Source organism: Cariama cristata, unplaced genomic scaffold (genome assembly GCF_000690535.1).
Source record: "Cariama cristata isolate BGI_N322 unplaced genomic scaffold, ASM69053v1 scaffold466, whole genome shotgun sequence".
Classification (NCBI taxonomy): domain Eukaryota; kingdom Metazoa; phylum Chordata; class Aves; order Cariamiformes; family Cariamidae; genus Cariama; species Cariama cristata.
In genome coordinates, this window is record NW_009621306.1 from 11,308 (window position 1) to 34,700 (window position 23,393).

Below are 23,393 nucleotides of genomic sequence, written 5' to 3' on the forward strand. Positions count from 1 at the left end.
CCTGATGATTGAAAGACCCTTTGAGCTGTTCCAGCGTGTGAACTTGGCAGAAAAACTCCTTCCCATCTTCCACCAACTGCATTTGTCACCTCTTAAAGTATTTTTTCACTCAGAAATGACTTGGCAGACATTTGACCTGTGTCAGGGAGGCAACTGAGGGAGACTGCACAGCAAGGGGTAGTGTGGAGATTCTTTTCGTAGTCAATTTAGCCTCCTGTAGCACTTCTGTCACTCTGGTCCTCATTCTGCATGTGGCTGGTGAAGTTTCAGCACACAAATGGGCCCTCTGAGCAAGGTGTTTGGAACTGATAGCCAAATCATTCAAAGTTTAAATCCTAGCATAAGTGAGCCACTTCTTACAGTATTGAAAAGTTGTCTGGGTTATCATGCAGATTTTTTAATAAACTTTACTAGTTCACTAATTAGAATTCTGGACTAGATCAGTTGCACTGATTTCTCTGCCCTTCAGCTGTCTCCACCCTAACAAATTCGTGGTGGTAGACAACATTTTAAGGCCAAGTTTCTTTTCTAGGAAGACCATCTGTTCAAGGGGTTGCTTAAGTAAAAGTTTTTGGGAAGAGATGTTCCTGATGAACTTCTATAGTAAGCCCTAAGACACGCATGGTCTAAGGAGGCCGTGTTGTTATTTTTATTTTTCCCACCAGACATTTGGAGAGGTTTGGTAAGGAACAGTGATGGATCTTAAACGATGATTTCACAGTGCTCTGCCTTGAGCGTTAGCATTAAATGGTTTTGTATTGCTAGACTGTAACTGCACTGGGGAATCTTTCTGCACCAACAAGCCAGGGGAAAAAAAAGGGGGGGGAGGGGGGGCAAATCTACTGGGTTTTTTACTTAAGCACAGTTTTGTATAAAAGCACTTGCGCTTGTTCTGACTACAGTATGGCCCAAAGAGGGAATGGAGCTAAACCATGCAGTGGCCTATGCTTCCTATTCTTAATTGCGGTCCAGACACCTTTATTGCTCTTGAAGAGGTGCTCATGTTCTGCTAGTGGTTTTGTCAAACTGATTGACCCCATGATGGGGGTGTCAGGGCTGCAAAATGAAACTGCAACTTTTTTCACCGAAGTTTTTTACATTGTAAAAAACCTAGTCTTATATAGCAACTTTATTTCAGATATAGTAGGCTATATAAGTTACTGTTTTGAACACAAGGAATGAATTACTGTAAGAGCAGCTCTGTTGAGTAGCTTGCAGCTCTGTTGAGTAGCTTGCAGCTCTTGCACTTTTTTACCAGGATGCACAAATGTTGCACTGGTTTCTATAAGCAGAGAGACCTGTTGAGTTTCAGTGTTTGGGCCAATAGAGGTGCATGGGAATGGTTCTAGAAGCAAACATATCCCAGTCCATGCAGTATTAATAAAATTTGTGTAGTCTTGTTTATGGTAACTGGTCACATAGTGGTTAACTATCTAAAGTGTAACGTTCATCAGATAATACTTTAGAACAGGCTTTACCATACTGTTGTGCTTTGCATGAAGATGGGTGCTGTCCTGGATAGTTGTGCCTTGCTTTACTTTTCAGGTATATCATACAAACACGTGAGCATGGATATGTTCTTGTGGTGATGAGTTTTCATAGTTTTATGCTTGAATGTAATATCTGCATGTGACAATACTTCCATCCTGCCTTTGCAGTTTATCTTCAGGTTTAAATTTTTGATACCTTCCATCATGGCCCTGCTTCTCCCTGACACGGTAGTACCGTGTCAGTGTGGCTGAACTATTGCTGGATGTGAGCCATCCCTGGATGTAGGAAAGCCGGATTTAAATAGACTTGAACCTCATCCAATCAGTTGATTCTTTTTTATTATTATTTTAAGGAAAGAACTCCTGTGGTTTTTCTTTTTTTCCTTTATCCATACTGCAGTCCCTTTCAATACCTAATCTGTGCTGTGGAGGGGAACGGTCTGGTGGCCAGTAAACCATCTGTACCACTGAATGGAAGTCATCCTTTTAATCAAGCTCTCTACTCTTTGTAGAGTCTGAGGTGGACTGAAAAAGTCCTGGTTGAACAGAGCAAGCTTCTGGTGGAACACCCTTCCCAGGGTATGCTGTAATACTTGTACTGCTAGTATCTTTTTAACTTTGGTTACACTGGTGTTTTTATTTTCCTATGTAATCCTACTGTATTGAATTCAGAGGCTGACTGTTCTGGTGCTAAACAATGGTATTTAGACACTGAAACTTTATTTTCAAACGGGAAGAGGAATAGCGAAATATCACAAAGACATCCTTGTAAGGGGACTAATAATAGCGGTTTTCATTTGGGTAGTTTTACTGGCAATTGAAATCTCTGTGGACAGTATCTTAAGAATTCATAAGCTCTTCTGAAAGTGCATTAAGGTAAACAGGCTTTTTATTTTGCTTCCGCATGACATAATTGAGGAAGTGACGTTCTCGCCCTTCTTGGAGCTCTAGTTTTGAATGTCAGTGTGCGTTTGAAATGTCGAAATGATAACAAAGGAAACTTTAGTAAAGCAACCTAACTCCAGTGAACTTGTTCACTTTCTCTGCTCTAGTTAGTCACTTGACTCACAAGGGATTGGCAGATCTACCAGACACATAGACCTGAAGGCCTACAGATGAAAAACACATGTGACCCTTGAAAGTATTATGGTCAATGTAATACATTGACCTTCAGGTCATGTGTATGTTGGTGACTAAAATAGCCTTAGAGAAAGTTGTGTTTAGTGTTTGTGTACGCTAAGGCTTGGAGTCTTTCTGCTGTTCTGAATAAAATGCAAATGTGAAGGCTTTTGGTTCCAGAACTGTTGGAGGTAACAAACAACATAGTATTTCAAGCCACAAAACTTACTAGCCCTAACAAAGCTAAGAAAAAACACTTTTATTGGGTGATTATTTAACTAGAATGCAAGAGTTTTTTAGTTCAAGAGGAATTTATTTGTAGTATATATCTTTAGGTTGACAGAGGCTATCGAATCATCTGCAAAGATCAAGAAGCAGCTTTGAAGACACAACTTCTTGTCTGTAATATAGAAAGTGTAAAGTTAAACGTTCTTCTCTTTGGCAGAATACTTGAAATGCTTTTGAGGTGTGTGGTTGTTTTTTCTTTTAGCTGAAGATGTATTTGTGATAGACTCTGATAGCAGAGCTTTTCAGCCAAATACTAGGTAGTAACTGACATGAATTAATGAACATGCTACTATAATTGCTACCCTTCTTAGTTGCTAGAACCTCTACTTTTTTTTCCATGAACAATATTACCCATGTTCCCAAAAGAAACAAAAGTCTTGCGTTGCTTGAAACCTGCATTAAAAAGCAAAATCTGCAACTGGTGGAAAGGAAAGGTGAATTTTTATATTAGAAATACATCTTACAGCTTCCGGAAACAGCGACATCAGAAAGAAGCAACAATTGATAGGAAACTTTTTCTTACCTATTTGGTGTTGACCAAAGGGCAGGCAGGTTAAGTGTCACACTGAAGCCAGTTATGGATATCTGATTAAGGTTTTTAATGTTACTTTGCTTTACACTGAAAGAATTAAACTATCAAAAGCAGAGGTTGTCTTAATGATGAATTTTAGGTGACCGAATGCTGTCTTCAAACAGCTGGTTACTTTGTAAGTCTGTATGTGGACTGTATTGGTTTTTTTAAGTTAACTGATTTCAGATTGAAACTGGCTGAATTGGTTATACAGGTTTATGCCAAAATAACTGGCATTCTTATTTATTGTGGTTATTCTTATTATTTCTGCTTTATTTCTGTGCATGTGTGTGGGTAAATCAGATGTTAATATAACGAGAATAGAAGACTCCTGCAAAAAAACTGTAGTAATGGGTATTTTAGATCTGAAGACATCACTTAATATGAAATTACTAATAGTTTATTAAAAAAAAAGGGGGGGGGGGAAGTCTGGATTCATGTTAGATTCCAGTCAAGTGCAGATTATAAAGACCGTTTTATTTCAGTGAGGCGATGAAGTTTCTTCCTTTGTCTTCCAAAAGTAAAGGGGGATGTTTAATTAAAGTTCATTTAAAAATAAGTAAGTCTCTCAGATGATAAGCTGCTTTTGGATTTATTCTCAGAGTACACTGCACGGAACAGACACTTTTCTTCCTAGCAAGTTGTTTCCTTCTTCAGTTCATACATCTTATTCCCTGCAAAGCAATACTTAGTATTCATGCAGTTGTCGAGCTATTGAACAGAACGTGTTAACAATGTTAAATTATAAAATGTTTGTTTTGTCGTTGTAGGAAGAAATCTGCTTCATCTAATTCAATCATAATTCAGTCCTGCTAATCTGCTAATACTGTAGATTGAAAGATTTTTTGCTGTTGCCAGGATACCCTGTAATGGGCAAGGAGCCTGAGAGAATACAAATCGTTCTGTTTTTTTAATTTTTAAAAAACTTTTGTTTTTAACAGGTAAGAAACTATTAAATTTCACCTACAGCAGTAGATTTAGCTTCTGCATCTATAAAACCTTATCTCAAATTTTAAGTGGTTCCTGAATGCTCTAAGTTTTTCATGTCCCTGACATCTACTAAAGGCTTATTTACCTGGTTTCTGTAGGTTCACATTTACCACCCTCTAAGCTGCTCTTCCTTCTGCAGTTTGGACTTTGTGGCCATTCCTTCCCTTTCCTTGCAGCTTTTTTATGACTGCTTTCTAGCTGGCTGTTTCTAACTTTCTTTTAACTCACCCTGCTGTTGCACTGTCTTCTTACTTGCCCTGCTTTGGTCTTGCAAAGAGAATCAAGGGTAATCTAGACACACTGTTGTGATTATTCTATTTGTTTTACAGGGAACATGTTTTAAAGTGTTTTGGTTTTGCTCCAATTCTTTGGAAGAGTTTCAAAGCAAATGTGTTCATGAACTGACATATATTAGGTATGAATGATGTTTAGCGCTATAGGTTATTATATTGAAGTATGGTAATGCTGTCTTCTGCAATTGAATTTTTGGTACTAAACTGCATGCTTCAGTGTAAAATTGTCTTCTGGGTAGCTGTGCCTTGTTTAGCTTGCTTTTTATAATATTATGGAACCATCTGCTTTTCTCAGTACATAAATATCTAATTTCCATTTTGAAGATAGTTGGGAGAATTCAAAATAAGAAGAATCTACCTGAATTCTGTGACCAATGAATATTTTAAATGTGTACATGTTTGGCTGTCGAAGTGGAGTTACTAGAAGATTATTCATCTTTTCTACTTGGGCAGGGGAGATCAGTGTCTAATTTTTAGTTATTGTGGGTAATTAAGATCTATATTTATTAACACTTATTAACCTGTGATTTGAGATAGAGCATAGGAGTTGGCAAGGATACACTTGTTGCTTGGTATAAAATTGCTCTTGTAACTTCATTGCAAACTGTAGATTTCAGCTGACTTTTGCACTTTTGCTGGGCGGTTATGACCTCTTGAGTTTTGATGGATTGGTGTCTTTGAGTAAACATTAACTAGTTTGGACTTGTTTATGTACTTTGGCATGTCAAAGCAATTGATTATTGGGGCATTCAGTTGTCATAGGGTTGTGTGTGTGTGTATGCACATGATGGATATACATTATCTATGTATTATGTAAAAAAAAAAAAATACATATTTATAGATCTGCTCTAAATAGAAGTACAGCTATTGTGCATAAATAAGGGAGGCTAGTGTGATAAATAAGGGCGAAAGTGATTTAACTTCCGTGTCGATTCTTAACTGTTCTACAACCATTGCAGGCTCCCTCTTCCTTTGTCTGACAGGGGAGTGAAAGTCACTACTTAATAGACAATTTGCCTCCTCATTAGGAGGAGCAGATGGCCCTTGTTAAAGAGGATGTTATGAAAATTCCTGTGTCTTCATGGTTTTCTGATGTGTCTCTCTCCCAGTCAAGAAAGGACTATCACACAGTGTGTTTTGCTTGCATTTTGCTCAAGAGTGTGTAGTTACCCTCTGAAAGTATAGCAGTTAGCTGAGGAGCGTATGTGCTGTAAATGAGTGTAACGGCTGGAAGGAATTGTGTCTGTACTACAAGCTTAAATTGTACAATAGTCAATGAACATGCTGAAGTGTTTCTTTTGTATTCTGAAACATTGTTTGGTTACCCAGGAATTCTTGATGGTATTTGGGAGAAGGTGCAGTGTTTTGTTTTTTGGTACGTAAGTGCAACTTAACTTGCAAATAGTTCAAAACACTGAAATGTTGCTAGCTTATGTACAAGCAGTGCTCCCCTGCAATTTCTGAATCTTACAACTTGGTGATGGTAACATCTTACTAAAATGATCATAGAATCATAATTTTGGGTTGGGAGGGACCTTTAAAGGCCATCTAGTCCACCCCCCCTGCCATGAGCAGGGACATCTTCAACCAGATCAGATTGCTCAGAGCCCCGTCCAACCTGACCTTGAATGTTTCCAGGGATGGGGCACCTACCACCTCTCTGGACAACCTGTGCCAGTGTTTCACCAGCCTCATTGTAACAAAAATGTCTTCTTTATATCTAGTTTGAAGCTACACTTTTTCAGTTTAAAACCATTACCCCATATCCTGTTGCTACAGGCCCTACTAAAAAGTCTGTCCCCATCTTTCTGATAAGCCCCTTTCAAGTATGAAAGGCTGCTCTAAGGTCTCCCCAGAGCCTTCTCTTCTCCAGGCTGAACAACCCTGACTCTCTCAGCCTGTCCTCACAGGAGAGGTGCTCCAGCCTTCGGATCATCTTCATGGCCTCCTCTGGACTCACTCCAACAGGTCCAGGTCCTTCTTGTGCTGAGGACCCCAGAGCTGAAGGCAGTACTGCAGGGGGAAGGGTCTCACCAGAGCAGAGTAGAGGGGCAGAATCCCCTCTCTTGACCTGCTGGCCATGCTGCTTTGGATGCAGCTCAGGATATGGTTGGCTTTCTGGGCTGCAAGTGCTCACATCCAACTTTTCATCCACCAGTACCCCCAAGTGCTTCTCCTCAGGGCTACTCTCAATCCCTTCATCCCCTGGCTGGTCTTGATACTGGGGATTGCCCTGACCTATGTGCAGGACCTTGCACTTGGCCTTGCTGAACCTCGTGAGACTCACATGACCTACTTCCTGAGCTTGTCCAGATCCCTCTGGATGGCATCCTGTCCTTCAAGCATGTCAACTGCACCACTCAGCTTGGAGTCATTGCAAATTTGCTGAGGGTGCACTAAATCCCGCTGTCTGTGTCACTGTTGAAGATACTAAACAGTACTGGTCCCAATACAGACCCCTGAGGGACACAACTCATCACCGATCTCCATTCAGACATTGAGCTGTTGACCACTACTCTCTGGATGCGACCATCCGGACAATTCCTTATCCACCAAACAGCCCACCCATCAAATTTATATCTCTCCAATTTAGAGAGAAGGATGTTGTGGGGGACTGTGTCAAAGGCCTTACAGAAGCCTGGATGGATGACATCCTTAGCCCTTCCCTTATCCACTGATGCAGTCACTCCATCATAGAAGGCCAGTGGGTTGGTCAGGCAAGACTTGCCCTTGGTGAAGCCATGCTGGCTGTTTCAAATCCCCTCCCTGTCCTCCACCTGCCTTAGCATAGCTTCTAGGAGGATCTGTTCCATGATTTTCCCAGGCACAAAGGTGAGGCTGACAAGTCGGTAGTTCCCAGGGTCCTCCTTTCTACCCTTTTGAAAAATGGGTGCAATGTTTCCCTTTTTCCAGTACTACCCTGGGCAACCTGCTCCAGTGCCTCACCACCCTCATGACCAGAGGCGGTTCCCTCAGCCTGCCTTTGTGTGTCCTAGCCCCTCACCATCTTGAAGACCCTGGACTGGACCTGCACCCAATGCATCAGTGTCTTTCCTGGACTGGGGAGACCAGTAAGGAACAGAGGCATCCAGGTGCAGTTGCCAAAGTACCAAATAAGAGAGGAGGAAAGCATTTTTTACTGTTTTCTTGGTTGGTTGTTTGTTTTAAAATTATTACCTGACCTTGGAAAGAATTCCTAATCAAACCGCTAGGAGGGACCTTGATGCTGCAAGGACAGCACTTCTTCCTGGCAGAACTGCAGTCTTCTGCTTCTCTAAAGGAACAACTGTCTGTCTAACATCTTTGCTTGATCTGTTGCTATTTATTCTTCGTGCACTACCACGGAGGGTCTGGCTTCATCTTCAGCCACCCATTGGGCAACCTTAGAATCATAGAATTGTTCGGGTTGGAAATGACCTTTAAGATCATTGAGTCCAACTATAAACCTAGCACGGACAAGACCACCACTAAACCGTGTCCCTAAGCACCACATCTACATCTCTTTCAAATGCCTCCAGGGATGGTGACTCCACCACTTCTCTAGGCAGCCTGTTCCAATGCTTGACAACCCTTTCAGTAAAGAAATTTTTCCTAATATCCCTTCTAAGCCTCCCCTGGCACAACTTGAGGCCATTTCCTCTTGTCCTATGGCTTGTTACTTGGGCAAAGAGACTGACCCCCACCTCGTTTCAACCTCCTTTCAGGCAGTTGTACAGAGTGATGAGGTCTGCCCTCAGCCTTCTCCAAGCTAAACAACCCCAGTTCCCTCAGCTACTCACCATCAGACTTGTACTCCAGACCCTTCACCAGCTTTGTTGCCCTTCTCTGGACAAGCTCCAGCCACTCAACGTCTTTCTTGAAGTGTGGGGCCCAAAACTGAACACAGGATTCGAGGTGCAGCTTCACCAGTGCCAAGTACAGGGGGAGACCTTCTCGTCCTCAGACTGAAGAAACCCCACCTTCAGGCCCCAGGGACATTGATGGCCCTCCAAGAGACTCTTCCTGTTGCCTCAGTGCAGCAGCCTGATGGAAGCCAGGTCATCCCATCCCCTTTTCTTGGGGCTGAGGGCAGAGGAGATTACAACCCTTCAGGAGAGATGGGGAATGGGAAAGAGAAGGGCTCACACCACCCATGGCAATCAGCAAAATACTTATTAATGCCAGAAGATGGAATGGGGTGAGTTTGCAGGACAGCCAGGTATGGAGGCTGGGCCTCTGTCACTGTGTAAAGCTGGGCTGGCAACTAAAGCAGATGACTGATGCTCTCTATTAATCCTTTCCTTCCCCAGAAGGGAAAGGAAAGGAGAAAAGGTAGAGACACTTACAGGTTGGGAAATTAAAACAACTTTAATAAAACAATAACAATAAAAAAAAGAGTATAATAATATTAATACTAATAATGCTAATAATAATAAAAACAAAAAAAAAACGAAACCAATATTGAACTTCCCAGTGATGATCACAGAATTGCATGCCATGGTGGCTTGCACTGCTGCGTGGCAGGGCAGGCACTGGGATATCCAGGACTGAAGTCAGCAGCAGATGGGAACCAGATTCATGAATACACAGGTTGGGATTGGAGGCAGGAGAACGAACAAAGTCTTACAGCGATGCTGGCCGGGAAAGAAGAGCTGACCCGTGTGATCCCTTAGCTTTATACTGAGTATGAGGTGTATGAGATGGAGTTGGTCAGTTTTTTGGTCACCTGTCCTGTCCTCTCCTTTCCCTCAGGTGTGACCCTTTTATGCCTTTTCACTTGTGGAACATGAGAGCCGGCAGTGACCTTGGTAACAACAATAAACATCAAGTGTTATCAATTCTAAAAGCAGGCACAGTCTGAAAAACATGTAGTCAACTTCAGAAAGAGCAGTTACTTAGAAAAAACTTAAGGAAAATCTACTGAAAAGATAATTGATCCTGTTTTACTCAACCAGGACAGCTTGCCAGCTAATGCCAGGTGCGGAGGCTGGGCTGATGGCAGAGTGCTGTCTGGGTGCTCCTGCAATGCTGTGTTGATTGTGTCATGGAGTGGAGCCCTGGCACAGTGTGGTGGTGCAAGGAGAGCCATGCTGGAGGTGGATCTACTTCTAGCCGTTCTTCTTGCTATTTGAGTGGATCGACCTCCATGGGCTCCACACTGTCAGCCAAATGAGTGATGACCATCGCTACCATATGGCTGATAGTGTTTCCTCTGACACTGCCTCTTCCTCCGTGTGCCCTGCAACCACCTTTCTGCCTTCCCACACAAAAGTGGGCAGCTGCTTGCCTTGCTGCTGTGGGACCACTTTGTTCCAATCATCTTTGGAATCTGAAGGCCTGAAAGCTCAACAAGTTATGGGCCAGCTGCTGGCTGGCATCCCTGTGCTTATAGGGTCCAGAACAAAAGGCGGTGAGATGGCTTGTGGCATCAGGAGGCCACTGTGATGGTGATGCATGTGGTCGAATATGGCAGTTCTGGGAGTTGGGGCTGTGGCCTGAAAGATGCCCTCATGTGGGAGAAGGAGGAGGCTCGGAGGAGGGCTGAGGGCCCCTTTGCTGGGGATCGCTCCCCTGTGCCATTCTGCTACCCCTTGGGCACGGGGACTGCCCTCCACCTCCCCTCGGGTGCTTGGGCTCCAGCCCCCTCCTCAGCCCCTGGACCCAGAGGGTGGCAATGGTGTTGCAGGAGGGTTGGGGATCCTCAGCCCCCCCCCACTAACCTGGCTTCCTGCCAGTGGCACTGGGGAGCAGCGGCTGAGGAGGGATGAAGCATCCAGACTTTCTGCAGGCAGGAACGGGAGGTGCAGCTGGCCTGCACAAGGTCTCCCAGCACTCAATAAAAGGATTGTTTGATTGGTTTTGTTTCCCTTTCAGTATCTTTTCTAGTTTGTTATGCCCTTCTGGAAATGGGAGGACTAGGACTGTGCCCAGTATTTGAAACACGTATGCAATACGTGTTGAATTGTTGAGGTAAAGGTGTTTGTATTTTGTGTTCTTTTTCATTCCTTTTAATTTCAAGCCATCTATTGGCTCCCTCCACCACAAAGTTTCTTTGAAATTTCATTAGCTTATAATAATAAAAGTCTTTAATTGTAAGTAATGGAGTATTTCTCAAAAATTAATTTCCACTAGGGCTTACATTCATGGCCTGAACAAGCTGTTCTGACCCTGAAGAAACTGCTACACCTTACTTTGTGTTCACATGAGTTTTTTATTCTGTATCAAATTGATCTTAGATTTTGTTTAAGAAATGTAGAAACTGTACCATGAAAACTCTCTTACATTACTGCTTTTACTTTTTATTTGTGATTGCTGGATGTAATGTAGTTAAATCTAGGGACTTGGAACAGTAACATATCTTTCTAGCTAATGACACAACAAATGTCACTGCTTTAATTTAAAAGAATTTTATTTTCAAATAGGTTATTGGGTAAGTATGGTCTCTTGTATTATTTGAAGTATTTAGTAATAAAACTAAGGAATAGTTAAGAGCAGAGTTTTTATACTACTTAAAAGCCATTCTGTTTTAATGGAGTAGAAGATAAAGAATTCCTTACTTTTGCCCTGAACTCTTAATGCAGAAGCAGCAATGTACCTGTGTTGCTGTATATGAGAGGTTCTTTCTTACATTCATCGAGTGGAAAAAGTGGAGAATTCAGTTACAGCGTAACTGTGTATTGCTATAAATTACCATTACTTTGCAGAAAAGAACTGTTTTGGTCCAGATCTTCAAGCTAGAATGCAGGTTTACAGTGGGGAATGCTCTGGCTGAGTGAAATAGGCAATTTAAAAAGTGGCCAGTAGAATGTCTTCTCTGTCAATTTGGCTAATTCTGTTTCGCTTTAAGATTTTTTCAGACAGGCACTTGTGCTTGGCTTTGTTTTGAACAGATGGTCCATTTCCAGTGTCAAAAGAAGCAGTTTATAAACGCTAGTATGGTGTCTAATTACTGTCCATTGTTTGGAGAAAGGGAAAAAAAAAGCTAGAAACTTATTAAACATACCTAGGGACTAACTGGTTGAGGTTATGTGAAGCTGGCAGAAGGGTATGCTTAGCATTTTAAAGAAATCAATGCATTTAAAGGTCTTTAAAATGTTGGTAAAATCTCTTTTAATGATAAAGTATAAGAATTTATCTTCATCGTTACTTTGTCCTTCCGCAAACCTACCTACCTATTTGGTTTTTAGAAGGCAATGGATTGTTTGCATTGGAAATGCTTTTATCATTTAGAAATGTAAGACTCTTTTGAAAGCCTGGCACTGAGGACTCCTTTGGTGGTTACTGTCTTCGCATCCAGCAACTAAGTTGTCTTTTGGTAGTTGCTACACAGGAGTTGCAAAAACCTGCTTTGCTAAAGTATGCTATGTAATTTAGGATGTGTTTCAATCATGAAAAAGTTTACTGGTGCAAAGTAACTGATTTTTTTTTCCCCATCTGTTCGCTTGGACCCTATAGTAAGAAAATATGATGGTACCTAAAGAAAATTGACAGTTACATTCTGAGTTTAGTTTTTTGTAGTGCAATCCTTGTTATAACTCTCTATGTACCATTTCTCAGATGTGTATTACAAAATCTTCGGCTTGACGCTGATACACTTTTTTTAAAAAAGTTTCTCTTGCTTGAAAAATGAAACTGAGTATTGCTGTAAAATCTGCAAGGTTCCTACCGAAAGCTCTGTGTATATGCTTTTAACATCCAGTTGTCAGCTAAAACAACCTTCAGCTGGCTAACTGAGGTCCTTTCAGTTTTTTCTGCACTGGTCTAGATCCCAATATCTGCTTGTAGCTACCAATACTCAACTGTTAGGTACAAGTGTGAAGTACCAAGTTGGAAGTAACTCCTTGCAAAGTATGTTTCTCATGTTTGTTTTACCCAGGTATGATACTTAAAAGTTTAACTTAAATGAGCATCTTACTTTAATAGTTTTCTTTCTCATTGAAGGGACTACTGAAGCTAGACTTAGAGACACAATTGTGACCACCTTTTTTGATGGAGATGCCACTGAAGCATTTGGCATCTGGAAAGGACTGCAGACTAGTTACTGTTAAACAAAATACACACAGTGTGGTTTTCTTCAGCTTTAGTAGGTAGAAAACTTCTTCAATTTTTTTCTGGTCTGAAAGAATTGCTTCTAAGCTTTATTTTTTTTCCTTTAGCAAACAATTCAAGTGAGAATTTCAGTTACCTCTATCTCAGAGCAGTTGACAGACTTTCTTCATTTTGGTGAACTGCTTGCTTTCTTCTCATATTTAAGTCAGGTGTTTATTACAAGGAATGATATTTCAGCATTCATTTGGAGAAGAATGTGTTAACAATATTAACTAAGAAAACAAAGCAGTATTTTTCTAAATGCTAGGTGTTCCTTAGGATCTTACATTATCATAACTTGAACATCAGCAAGTTGATGCAAACTTTCAGAAGTACTGTTTATGTGAATTGGAAGTCTGTTAGTCTTGCTTGCTGGGAGATTTCAGAGATTATGAAAAGCTACCTCAAGTTTCAAGACAGTCGAGTATCTGCAGCAACTTTACCATCTTTAACATAATTTTTCTTTCCCCACCTGACAGTTCTTAGTATTATCCTGGAGTATTTTGCTTCTTGTAGTATCTAATCTTGAGCATGTCTCTTATTTTGCAGTCTTTCTCATCTTGCATTGAATCCAAATGTTGTGATTTTTGTGCTCATATTGGCAATGGAGTTAAACATTGGGAGTAACACAACACAATTGCCCTGTGGAGTTTATTGTGAATTTGCAGGTAGTGGAGTTTTGGGAGGAGCACTCCTGGTTTGTGGACAAAATTCTGGCTCTGTTAATGGGACTGAAATTTGAAAAAGCATGAAGATAATTCAAAATTCCAGAGTTGGTAGGTTTTGGGAGGGAGAGTAGAACAGTAGGCTGTGGGAAGAATAACAATTAACTTTTTGTTTTTAAAACTTCTATTCAGAACTATGGTAGGCTGTTTCTAGATTATCGCCAGTGATAACGCCTAAGAAAATTCTCTTCTCTTCAGGGTTCCTGGACTTCCTCTTGGCACATTTTATGTTGTTTATTTTTCCTTGTTTCAAAGGACCTGGGCTCCTGTTGAAAAGTGATGGAATAATCTCTGGCCGGCACCTGACATGTTGAGGGAGCACCCCTAAAAGAGCTTGCCTGCGAGACAGTTTGTGAAATAACGCAGTAACATGTTCGCAGTAGTATGCCTCTTTTTCTGTTGTTGCTATTTTCTGTTGTTGAATTTCTCTTGAAATAAGTAACCGAGAAATACATTGAAGCTACTGAAATGAGCTTTAATCACTGCAGAGGGATTTACATCTGGAATTAGCATTGATAATCTTGCAAAGATGCCACTTTCACTAATTGGGGCAAGGGGAGGGATTTGCTCTGCTTTCTAGAGGCTTAAAAAAAAAACCCAAACAAAAAATATCCTGTGACTTTAGTAATGCACTGGTTTAACTTGCTTACAGTAAGTCTGTGTGTAGCCTGAATAACCACAAGCTGCTGTTTTTAATAACAACTTTATATAATTTGATTTAAGCTGATTTGTGAGATAGGTGGTTTGAACTCTACTTGTAAGTTTACTAATACTTTTGGTAGAAAAGATTTTTTTTTCTGTTTTTAACCCCTTAATCATCCGAGATCCCTTGTAAGTATTATAAGTACCAATACTGCAATTGAAATTATCTCTGTTTTTAACCCCTTAATAATCCGAGATCCCTTGTAAGTATTGTAAGTACCAATACTGCAATTGAAATTATCTGTACCTTTTCCTGATTGATTTTATTTGACTCCTATATCTTTAAACAGAAAGCTATGTAATTTATGTTATGTATGCTTACAACTACTGACAAAAGGCTGAGCAAAGTGAGATGGCATTGAGTGATCAGTGTGTAACGGTTAAAGTAACAATGAAAACTGTAAAAGCAATTAAAGCTTCTCCATAGTGAGTGTACCAGGCTTTTCAATATTTAGGCCAAATACTGGAAATCTTGCCAATAAAGACAGTCATAAGGGTTTTGATGGATCCTTGGACTTTTATCTACTTTCTAAAGTGCTCGAGTACTAAATTTGACACTTCACTGTTCTAAGTAGCTGTAGTCTGCATGCTGAATCCATTTTGACTTGGAAATAAAGCTAACTCTTAGTTTGCATAAGAATTAGATATTTCTATTTTAGTTTTTTTAGGTTTTTATAAGAGTGTATGACAAAAGCATAGTTTGATTATTGCCTTTAAGCTTGCTCCTGCATACAACCTGCAGCTTACAGAAGTATTCTCACTAAAATCGTACTGTTCACCTACATTCTCTGCGGTAACTACGTGTCCTTGCAGCTGATGATGTTGCTAATGCACAGCAGTAATTAACGTATTGAATTAATCCTTCACACTTGGAAGGCAGCTGCTAAAGGAGCAAAAAAAGTGTTTCTTTCCTTATTTAAATGAGTACTGCTTAAAACCATGCTGTTTGCAATTGTAAGGGGAGAGAAGAGTTTCTCTTAGTGTTCTCTAGTATCTATAGTATCCATTTCAGTCCACTTAAATTCTGCATTCATGTGAGACCAGCCGATACTGTGTCAGAGGGTAAACATGTAAAAGCCCTGTTTTGGAGAAGCAGGAACGGGATGAATGCTTGTATTGAGCTCAGTGAGAGGTGAAAGCAGGAGTTTATTGGATCTATCATAGACTGAAATATTCTTTTCTGATAGCACAGTTGTCTCGGTAGCAACTGCTTGCAAGGTGTCATAGAGCAACAGAATTAACATGGAGGTCCCGAAGCATTTATTTTTTTTTTTTTTTAAAGGAAAGGTGAAGGTGCTCATCCTTACACGTTTCTGCTATGACCTTTCACAGTGTTTCAGGGGTTGGGGCCACTGCCCTTTCAGATGTTTGCATAAGATATTTTATTATCCCTTGTTCTTCCTCCTTTGTCAAGTTTGTGGAGGGAGGTACAGTGAGAGAATAGGTCCTGTGATGAAATTAGCTCTAGCACATTGTGTGCTGCCTGCAAGTTCAGATTATAATGATTCCTCCACTTCTATAGGTGTTTTCTTCGATGGTAGGAGTGGTACTCTAGTGCATTTATGCAGTGCCCATTTTATCTTCTCTCAGCTCACTTAATTGCTCAGCAAGTTTTCTGAAGCTGAGACTTGGTGCATAGGTTAAAAACAAAGGTTGGGAAGAGCAAATTCAGTAAATTGAAAACTGAAGTTACTCTTTTTTGTTTAATGCAGATTAGCATGTTCCTTTCACGTAAGTAAAACCCTGGAGCTGCATAACTTTTATCTTTGGATGTTAGAATATTGGCTATTGCTAAAGGTACAAAAATTACTATGGAGTATTCAATCATCTTTAATCAAGCCTGATTTTTGTAGCTTTTGATCGTCAGCATCTACCGTTGTGTCTTATTTGAGTTCTAGAAAGTTTCTATGCATGCAAGTACATTTGGGGTTAGAAACTATGAAATACTACTATGAAGTATTGCTACAAATACTGCTTAAATAGATTTGTAAACTTAATACTTTGTGTATATTCTTCTTATTCAGACCAGCATGTTTTGGAAATTTGATCTCCATTCGTCATCCCACATAGATACACTTCTAGAGAGAGAAGATGTAACACTAAAGGAATTGATGGATGAAGAGGATGTTCTCCAAGAGTGCAAGGCTCAGAATCGCAAACTTATAGAGTTTCTGCTGAAGTCAGAATGTTTGGAAGACTTAGTTTCATTTATTATCGAAGAGCCACCTCAAGACATGGATGAAAAAATTCGATATAAGTAGGAAAACTTTTGGGGTGGGGGAGACTTGGGAAGGTGGAAAGAGGGATAACTTAGTCCAGTTAATTTGATAGTATGTCTTGAATCGCTGTGTGCTGGTGTTTAGTACAATAGTGGTATCTTTAGAGTAAGTTTGTTTTCAAGGGGCTTTGTAGAACTCTTATGCAAATATTAGAATGATTTACTTATTTTTCAAATGGAAGCCTCTTACCAACAAATACTTTCAAAACCCAATTGCTGTCCAAAGGAGGCTTACAAAAAAAAAAATAAAATTGAAACTCACGTGAAGAATCTTGTAGTTCTGATTATTAAGAAAACAGTTGAATGAAAAACCCTATTTGGGTAGTATAGTTAAGTGGTTAGATAAAACAAATCTGTGATTGGTAAGATGTTTTGAAGATGCTTATTAGAAGGTCTGTAGCACTCCTTGGAGGAATGTACTTAATGTCTTATTGCTGGTGTTCTCCTTTGCAGAGCTAGAACTGTAAGAATTGGTTATGACCATGACTTCAGCTAGCTTGCTAAGAAAATTCAAACTCAAAAGTCAACCTAGGAATTTGTATAAAAGCACTTCTGCCATTTTTGATCTATCTTAGAGTTGTCTATGCAAAAAGCTGCTTTTTTCTTAAAACGGTATGTAAAAAAAGGAGAAATAAGCTACGCTCTTAGTTGCAGCCCTTTACCATTTCTGGTAAACCAAGCCTCCTCTAAGTGTTTCTAGTAGAGTTTGAAATTGAAGCATCTTTTGCTTAGAAACCTTAAACTGCTGATGCTGTCAAAATTGCCTTTAGTGTGAGTGGGTGATAGTACTGTCAAATGCAGGAAATTGCTGGTCTTGATGGCCTCTTAGTTTAATTATTCAGTGTTCTGATCTGTGCTTCTGACTCTGTCATGAAGCAGTACTAGTCATGAGGCTAGTTTTCCAGGCTTTTGTCAGACTGACTAGTTGACTGAGTTTCTACATAATTAAGAGATATATATAGATAGATAGATTAAAAAAACCCTGAAGCTATTCCTTTTGACCTTTTTAATATAATCCCTATTAGAAGGGGGCAAACACACTGCTCCCTCCTCAATATTGGTCCAGTACTACCAGTCTGCTTAACTACTTAGGTACTAACTTTTTTCCCGTCATAAAAAGTGGCTTCTGAAATGAGAAATCGGTACTTGAGCAGGTGGATTTAGCAATAGATGTTAAAGATTGCCCTTTCCTTTCCCTGCTTTCCTAGTGTTGTCCTGTTGTTACCGAAGAGCAGAGTAGTCCATTTCTTAAATGAAAGAACAGCATTTGTAGGCTGAATGTGCAGTTACGTTACCTTGCAGTAGTTTGCCTTAATTAGTGTCGACCAAGCCTGCTTGAAAACTTGGTTAGAAGCCTTACCAGGTTCTGAATTCAGAGCTGGAAGTATGACAGCGTTGAAGTATGAGTGATGGGTAATTTTTTTCCTTTTCCTCAGATATCCGAACATATCCTGTGAGCTGCTTACATCGGATGTCTCACAGATCAATGATAGACTGGGAGAAGAAGAATCCTTACTTATGAAACTGTACAGCTTCCTCTTAAATGAATCTCCTCTAAACCCTTTACTGGCCAGTTTCTTCAGCAAGGTGCTAAGTATTCTTATAAGCAGAAAACCAGAACAGGTAAATATTTACAAGCTTTCCAATTTAACAAGTGCTTTTTATAAAGTTGTAGTACTTGGCAATGCTGCTTTAAGAGTACACACTTAAGGGATAGCAGTGGAGTCAAAGAAGAGCATTCAACTTCCATACTAGCTCAAGACACTATCTTTTTTTTGTGGTGTGCATAGGATTACAAAATGTATCTGGATGCGTAAGACATATTTGATTCAGATTTGCCTGAGCTATTTGCACAATCAGTGTGTGAGTGCTTACCTCTTGGCTTAGCTTAGCTCAGTGTTTTATATGATGATCTTTGCATTATTTGCTGTTAGAGGTGAAGGTAAGTGAATTGAATCGGTGGGAGTGGGTCCAATTTGATGTGAGGAATTGTTTTAGGACAAGGTGAGAGACATTTGGAGTCCTTGTTCAGAAATGTTGTACTCTGGGTTCATGTGGCCCAGTGCTGCAAATGACTGCAATGACTGGCTCTCATGCCTGAGCAAATTAAGTTTGTGACTCTCTTCTGTATCTTTAATTTAGCAATCTCTGTATTTGTTTGTATTATGTTAAGGTTTTGCTGTGTCGAGCTTTATTCAGTAAGCAACGATGAGAGTAATTCATACCAAAAAGGAAAACTGACTGTGCGTTGGATTATAGGTAGTTCATGGTCAGCAAGTTGAGCTTGAGAGAAGGCCCAAGACACACTGCATATAGTATGGATCTGTCCTGTGCCACTTTCACTACTTTATACGTCTGTATTATTTTATCTTGCCTTGTACTGCAAGCTTGAATTGGAAGAAGTGTTTTAAGAAGTTCTCATTTATTTTCTCCATTTGGTAGGAGAGAGAAGCTAAAACTGGTCAGTGTAATTTACCATGTGAAATACAGATGAGCCAATGTAAGCTTACTTCTTTTTAATTTCTAGATTGTGGATTTTTTAAAGAGGAAACATGATTTTGTAGACCTCATTATTAAGCACATAGGGACCTCTGCTATCATGGACTTGTTGCTCAGGCTACTGACTTGCATAGAACCTCCACAGCCCCGGCAAGAAGTGTTAAATGTAAGTAAAACGTCTCAAAGAATTTTTGTCTGATGTGTGTGAACTGTAAGATGGATTATCTTCTGCTGGTTTTACTAAGTCTATTTCTTAAATGTGCTGAAAGTAGATGTGTGGGGTTTCTTGGTGTGTGTGTGTGGTTTGGTTTTGGTTTGGTTTTTTCCCCCCACCTCTTGCAGCTGCCAGTACTTCTCCAGTGGAGCCACAGCACTGGTGGGGACATCTTAGAACCTGAGTGGCTGGTCTTTCTCCCCTTCTTTAACTTAGAACTGCCAGATGCAGTTTTTAAAATGTTTTGGACCTTACTGAACGCTTTTTTTGGCGTGCTTTTTTAGAGTTGCTCAGAAACACTGATTTTTCTTTTTTCTTTTTTTCTGAAGCATTGTTAGTCCTTGTTTAGGAATATGGACAGTATGACTTGTGGCAATTGTCAGACTACAAGTTTCGTTAATTTTAATTAATTCATTCATTCGCTTGCATAATGTTGTTACTAACACCCACAAACATTTTGCAGTGGTTAAATGAGGAGAGAATTATCCAGCGGCTTGTGGAAATTGTACATCCGTCTCAAGATGAAGATGTAAGTATTAGTCTGACACTCTTCTGGGTTCTATCTGTTCAGCAAGTTGTTATACAACATAAGGTTAAAACTTCTAGTTTTCCTCTTTTCTGCTTGCATTTTTCAGTAAGCTGATTTCAGTATTTTAAGTGTGGTCATTTTAGGGAGGGTATGTGGTTTTTCCTTCCCTCGCCCTTTGCTTGAATGTCTTTTTGAGTAGGAGAGACTCTTGTCCAAGTTGAAACTTTTACCTTTTTAAATTGAAGAATTGCGGTGCGGCATGTTATTACTCTTAAAGTGAAAAGCTATGTTTTTCTGTTCCAGAGGCATTCAAATGCATCACAGTCACTCTGTGAAATTATTCGTCTAAGTAGAGACCAGATGTTACAAGTACAGAACAGTTCAGAACCAGATCCACTGCTTGCAAGTCTAGAGAAGTAAGTTGGTTTGAATTTCTGATTTTATTTTCAGCTCATGAAAAACTTAAGTTTTAACTTTTGACCTTGAAAACCTTTAGAAATGGCAAGCTCTGCTTTTCAGGTGAATTTTTCTTGGCTACGCATCATCTCTGTCTGTAATCTGAAGTAACTCAGCAAGTAAGCAGAGCCCACCTGGAGGACTTTTCAGTGGGGGAGTTGTCTCATTGAAATATTTCCTGCGCTGCCAAAGTTAGTGAGATCAGACACGTGGAAGTCAGCTTGATACTGTGCAGAGTACACATGGAATACTTTGGCTTTGATCTGTTTGTTTTTAAGTTAATCTAAGTGTGTGTTTCTGCCAGAAAAGATTCTCCTGTATTCTTCCTTTTGCTGGTTATACGTTTGGGTTTGTGTGGCTGTTATGGCAAGCTGATTCAGGTTTTTGATCTGACTGAAAACTCCCTTTTTGTAGTGTTGGTTGTCAGATCAAAAGACTAGATCAACGGAAGGAATAGGAAAATATGATTGGGGCAGTGAGGATGGAAGTGATTCTCCTAGTGGTAACTGCTAGCTTGAAATAGCTACTACTTTTCTTTGTATTATCCTCTTATTAATTTTACTTTGGCAAATGGTAACTACTTCTGTTAACAGCTGTATCCTGAAGTAGTGTTGTATCTGATGCCAGTGCTTTTCTTTTCAGACAAGAAATCATAGAGCAGCTGCTGTCTAATATTTTTCATAAAGAAAAAAATGAATCTGCAATAGTCAGTGCAATCCAAATACTATTGACCTTACTTGAGACAAGACGACAGACGTAAGTGTTCTTATTTTGCTTAAAGTTATGCCTGCATAATTTAATTAAACTACTGTTTGGCAGTAGCAGGTGTCTTCCATGTCCTTAGGACTGAACCATTTTTGTGACTTGTTGTAGCTGGAAAAAGTAAAAGAGCAAACCAAGTGATTGCAGTTGGCGTTACTACACTTTCACCAAATGACTGGTCTTCAGTTTTTTCTAGAAGCTAGTTTAAGTGCCACTTGACAGATCAAACTACACTTCATCAATTTGTTTCTGGATACAAGAAATAGAATAGATACGTACAGTGCTGCAGTGAGTAGGCATTGACTGTTTAAAAAGTTGTTTGGAACTTTATTACAACTTCACTTTGCGAAACAGCTGAAAAGATCCCTGGTACATTCAACTTGTGTATGTTTTCAGGATAGGCGAGTGAAGCTCTTTATCTGCCTCAGAGGAAATAGAATAGCTGTAATGTTTAATCTCAAAACCATATTGGAGATTTCAAGCACAGTAAACCTAAAAATACTAGGGCTAGTGTTTGGAAAAAATCTTGTTCAACCATTACTTCACCCTTATTTGTAACCTTATGGTTTTACTTGCCTCTTCATTCTTTTCGTCTGCCTTCAGAACTGTGACACTCTCAAAATGATGTCTTAAAGATGTTTCACAACTAGTTTTGCTATTAATTATCAGATTTTGCTTGTGTGTGTTTTAGATTTGAAGGCCATATAGAGATCTGTCCTCCAGGCATGAGCAATGCAGCATATTCAGTCAACAAAAGTGTTTTAGAAGCCATAAAAGCACGACTTTCATCCTTCCATGAACTCTTACTTGAGCCTCCAAAAGTAAGTGAAACCTTATGTTACCAAATTAATGGAAACAAGACTGTCACAGTGTGACACTATTTGGGCAGGTTATAATAACAAACAAAACCCAGTCTGACAACTTCTGGGCAAGTGCCCAGGCTCCTTCCCAGCCCGTTGTGAGCTTTGCTGTTCATTATTGTTACCCCTGAGCCAATGTGTTGTGCTAATTGATATGCTTTTCCAGCTTAAACTTTTGTTTAATTGGCAGAATAGCCTTGAAGCAATTATTTCTTTCAGAAAGCAATGAAAGGGGATCTGGTATATATTATCAAGGTGGGTCCTGTTTTCTGCTTAGAAGTCCTATCTGGATAGGAAACATGGACTATAGATGCTTCAGTTGTTTGGAACTTTGGCATGACCCACATGAAGCCTGCACAATTCCTCTAGACTTGCCTGAGGCTCAAGCAGACCAGCTCCACCGCATGCACCCGGCACTGTAGGCATGTTAAATTCTTTGGGCTTTTTAACTGATTTAGGCAACTTACCTGTGTCGTGCTTTTGCAAAAGATAAGTACAAAATGTATAAATACGGGGTTTACCTATGATCCATTTATATTCTTCCACTCAAATTTTCACTAGCAGAATTTCAACTGTAGCACTGCACCCTGAGCTGGGTGCCACAGTGCATAAGAGAGAGAAAGATCTGTGGGCCAAAGTGGAAAATAAGAGGCCAGAGGTGTATAAAATACCAGAGAGGGGGTTCAAGGTAGTGTTAAAGCTTATTTTAGCCTGGAAAAGATGGGACCTCAAGATTTCCAAATGCAGAAGAGGTAATAAAATGTGAAGAAACAGTCTTAACTTTATTTCAACAACGTGGCAAGATACAGGTACATACTACAGTAAAAGGAGAGTCACGTAAGATACTTGACTATTTTCTGATGGTCGGGCATACTTCGCGTTTGAATAAGTCATCTAGTGAAGGTATTGAATCTGTTGCTCATTTTGAGCACTAGTTAAATGAGCATCCTTAGATTTTTGCCTTATGTACGGAATGGACTAAATGAACTCGCAGGATGTCAGTCACCTTTTTTTCTGATGCAAGGGTGGCACTGGTGAGGCAAAACCAGCATCTGGTGTTGTAGAAGGCAGCAGTGGTCTCCTTGTCAAAATACGTTTGTGCCTTGAGATAGGAAGACATTTTCATAATGAATTCCCCTGTACATTGCATATTTGCTACTAGACTTTTTAAGCTCTTACCGTAACTAATACCAGATTTTTGTTACTGGCTGCCACTTAGTTATGTGACAACAGTTCTGGTTTGTTAACCAGCTCAAATGTCAGTGTAAGAACCGTGAGATTTATGACTGTAATACAAGGACCCATTAGTGCACGGAAAGAGATTCTTGCGGTGTTGTAACTCCTTCAAAGACTACAGATGGAGCTTGTTTCATGTATAACATTAAAATAAGACACCAGAGAAGCTTGCTGCTTAATGAAGTTGGTTTCAAGTATATGAAGTTGGGGTTGCTGAGGCATTTATTTAGACTTGCATATTTTTAGTGACTGTCCACCTAGCTGTTTTGTGTATATTTGTCACTCTTTAAGGCTAGGCCGGTGCTTAAAGCAGG

At 39.9% G+C, this 23,393-nt stretch overlaps 1 protein-coding gene across 1 annotated transcript; it reads left to right on the forward strand.

Annotated features, from left to right (window-relative positions):
- Positions 1-4,236: 4,236 nt before the first annotated feature.
- Positions 4,237-21,804, forward strand: LOC104163011 (serine/threonine-protein phosphatase 6 regulatory subunit 3-like; the record flags this gene model as incomplete). Its single annotated transcript, XM_009701885.1, has 9 exons — positions 4,237-4,409; positions 13,799-13,925; positions 16,270-16,502; positions 17,960-18,146; positions 19,051-19,188; positions 19,700-19,765; positions 20,069-20,181; positions 20,864-20,977; positions 21,675-21,804. Coding segments are annotated over exons 2-9 (993 nt in total), but the record flags the coding sequence as incomplete, so codon positions are not given.
- Positions 21,805-23,393: the final 1,589 nt, after the last annotated feature.